Source organism: Sinocyclocheilus rhinocerous, unplaced genomic scaffold (genome assembly GCF_001515625.1).
Source record: "Sinocyclocheilus rhinocerous isolate Xijiao unplaced genomic scaffold, SAMN03320098_v1.1 scaffold17661, whole genome shotgun sequence".
Taxonomy (NCBI): domain Eukaryota; kingdom Metazoa; phylum Chordata; class Actinopteri; order Cypriniformes; family Cyprinidae; genus Sinocyclocheilus; species Sinocyclocheilus rhinocerous.
In genome coordinates this window covers 3,834-6,542 of record NW_015655163.1, presented here as the reverse complement: position 1 = coordinate 6,542, position 2,709 = coordinate 3,834, and the positions used below count along the sequence as shown (strand labels likewise).

At 41.9% G+C, this 2,709-nt stretch overlaps 1 protein-coding gene across 1 annotated transcript; it reads right to left on the bottom strand.

Moving 5' to 3' along the window:
* Positions 1 to 895: 895 nt before the first annotated feature.
* LOC107717948 (zinc finger protein 239-like) lies at positions 896 to 2,262 on the bottom strand (the record flags this gene model as incomplete). Its single annotated transcript, XM_016524853.1, has 1 exon — positions 896 to 2,262. A coding segment is annotated over one exon (1,062 nt), but the record flags the coding sequence as incomplete, so codon positions are not given.
* Between the last annotated feature and the right edge of the window lie 447 nt (positions 2,263 to 2,709).

Genomic DNA, 2,709 nt, shown 5'->3' with positions numbered 1-2,709 from the left:
ACTGCAGCCCTCCACCAGTCGGGGCTTTATGGCAGAGTGGCCCGACGGAAGCCTCTCCTCAGTGCAAGACACATGAAAGCCTGCATGGAGTTTGCTAAAAAACACCTGAAGGACTCCGAGATGGTGAGAAATAAGATTCTCTGGTCTGATGAGACCAAGATAGAACTTTTTGGCCTTAATTCTAAGTGGTATGTGTGGAGAAAACCAGGCACCTGTCCAATACAGTCCCAACAGTGAAGCATGGTGGTGGCAGCATCATGCTGTGGGGGTGTTTTTCAGCTGCAGGGACAGGACGACTGGTTGCAATCGAGGGAAAGATGAATGCGGCCAAGTACAGGGATATCCTGGACGAAAACCTTCTCCAGAGTGTTCAGGACCTCAGACTGGGCCGAAGGTTTACCTTCCAACAAGACAATGACCCTAAGCACACAGCTAAAATAACGAAGGAGTGGCTTCACAACGACTCTGTGACTGTTCTTGAATGGCCCAGCCAGAGCCCTGACTTAAACCCAATTGAGCATCTCTGGAGAGACCTAAAAATGGCTGTCCACCAACGTTTACCATCCCACCTGACAGAACTGGAGAGGATCTGCAAGGAGGAATGGCAGAGGATCGCCAAATCCAGGTGTGAAAAACTTGTTGCATCTTTCCCAAAGACTCATGGCTGTATTAGATCAAATGGGTGCTTCTACTAAATACTGAGCATTTTTCAGTTTTTCTTTTTTAATAAATTTGCAAAAATGTCAACAATTCTGTGTTTTTGTGTCAATATGGGGTGCTGTGTGTACATTAATGAGGAAAAAAAATTAACTTAAATGATTTTAGCAAATGGCTGCAATATAACAAAGAGTGAAAAATTTAAGGGGGTCTGAATACTTTCCGTACCCACTGTACATTATCCCTTATTTATTCAGTAGTCATCCTGCCGAACATTCACGCCGAATTTTTGCGTGCAGTGTGAAAAGGCCTTAATACTGTATAAACAGTGAAATCACTCAGTGATGCTGGACGAAGTATCCACACTAGTAACGCTGCTCAGAAAACCAATTCAACTGTTGCATAATATATGTCTCATGTTTTAAATTGAAATCATCATGTGTATGATGTTACTGTTATACATCACAGGGCATGCACGATGAAAGTAACTGCAGAAATGCAGCCTTTATTGACCGACCAAAACATGAAAAGTCACTCTGATGATTATGGAGCAGTTTGTTCTTTAGCATGTTTGTTCTGGTGGGTCTGAAAACTACCTAAATAAGCGAATCTCTCGCCGCAGATGGAGCAGGAGTAAGGTTTCTCTCCTGTATGAACTCGCTGATGGACCTTCAGGACGTCTGATCGAGCAAACGTCTTGTCACACTGTGAGCATTTGAACGGTCTTTCTCCGGTATGAATCCTCTTGTGCTTTTGTAAAGTATCAAACTTACTGAAACTCTTCCCACAGACGCTGCAATGATACGGTTTTTCTCCAGTGTGGACTCTCTTATGAGGTCCAAAATGAACTGGACTAGAAAAGCTCTTCCCGCAGTAGGAGCACAGATACGGTTTCTCTCCAGTGTGAGTCCTCTCATGATAGTTCAGGTAGGATTTGTGACGGAATCGTTTGTCACAGTATTTGCACTGAAACGGTTTCTCACCCGAGTGCATTTTTTGGTGTGACTTCAGACTAAATAACTGCCTAAAGGCTTTCCCACATTCACTGCACTGGTACGGCCTCACATTGGTGTGCAAACGCACATGTGTCTTCAGATGAGATCCATACACGAATCTTCTTTCACAGTGAGGGCACTTGTATGGTTTTTCTCCCGTGTGGATTCGCTTATGAACAACAAGATTTCCTTTGGTGCTGAAATACTTGTCACATTCGCTGCAGTGGAAAGACTTTTCGTCGTGTGTCTTTATATGGGCTTTCATAATTTGAGCAGTGGTGAAAAAATCCTTCCCGCACTGTTCACAGTGAAACTCCTTCTTCCCGCTGTGCTCTTTTGAATGAAGTCTCCTCTCTTCTGCGGTAGGAAAGCTGATGTCGCATATCTTACAGCTGAAGTCTTTCTGTTCTGTGTGTGTTCTCTCGTGTCTCGCTAAATGACCCTCTGAACTCAGTGTTTTTCCACAGGTGGCGCAGGAGAAACTCTTGGTCTTCAGCTGCTCTTTTGAAGTTGAGACCATTTCTTTATCTCCATCAGAGGATGAACCACAACTCACATCTGAAAGGAACAAAACTTTAATAAAACATCCATAAAATGTAGTTGAATAGAGTTAGACGACATGCACATAATTTAATTAACAAAATATGCGTCCAGGTCAAATCGACACTAATAAAATGCAACTGTTGTTTTCCACAGCTTGGTGTGTAGTAAATGCTCCACACAAAAGCATACGTCTGCATGATGCTTTGTTATTTTTACAATTAATTCATGAATAATTATTATTATGCGACTCATATAAATAATTGTCACAATATACCACAACCCCAAATTAGAGAAAGTTGTGACAACAAGAACCTGTGATTTGTTAATTTTCTTAAATTCTCATTTAATTGACAAAAGTACAAAGAAAAGATCTTTAATGGTTTCACATGTTTTGTAAATATAAACAAATTTTGATTTTGATGGAAAGGAAAGGGAAAGGACAGGATGTGACGTGTGGCCAAGTATGGTGTCCCATATTCTGCATTTCACCCATCCAAGTGCACACACACACACC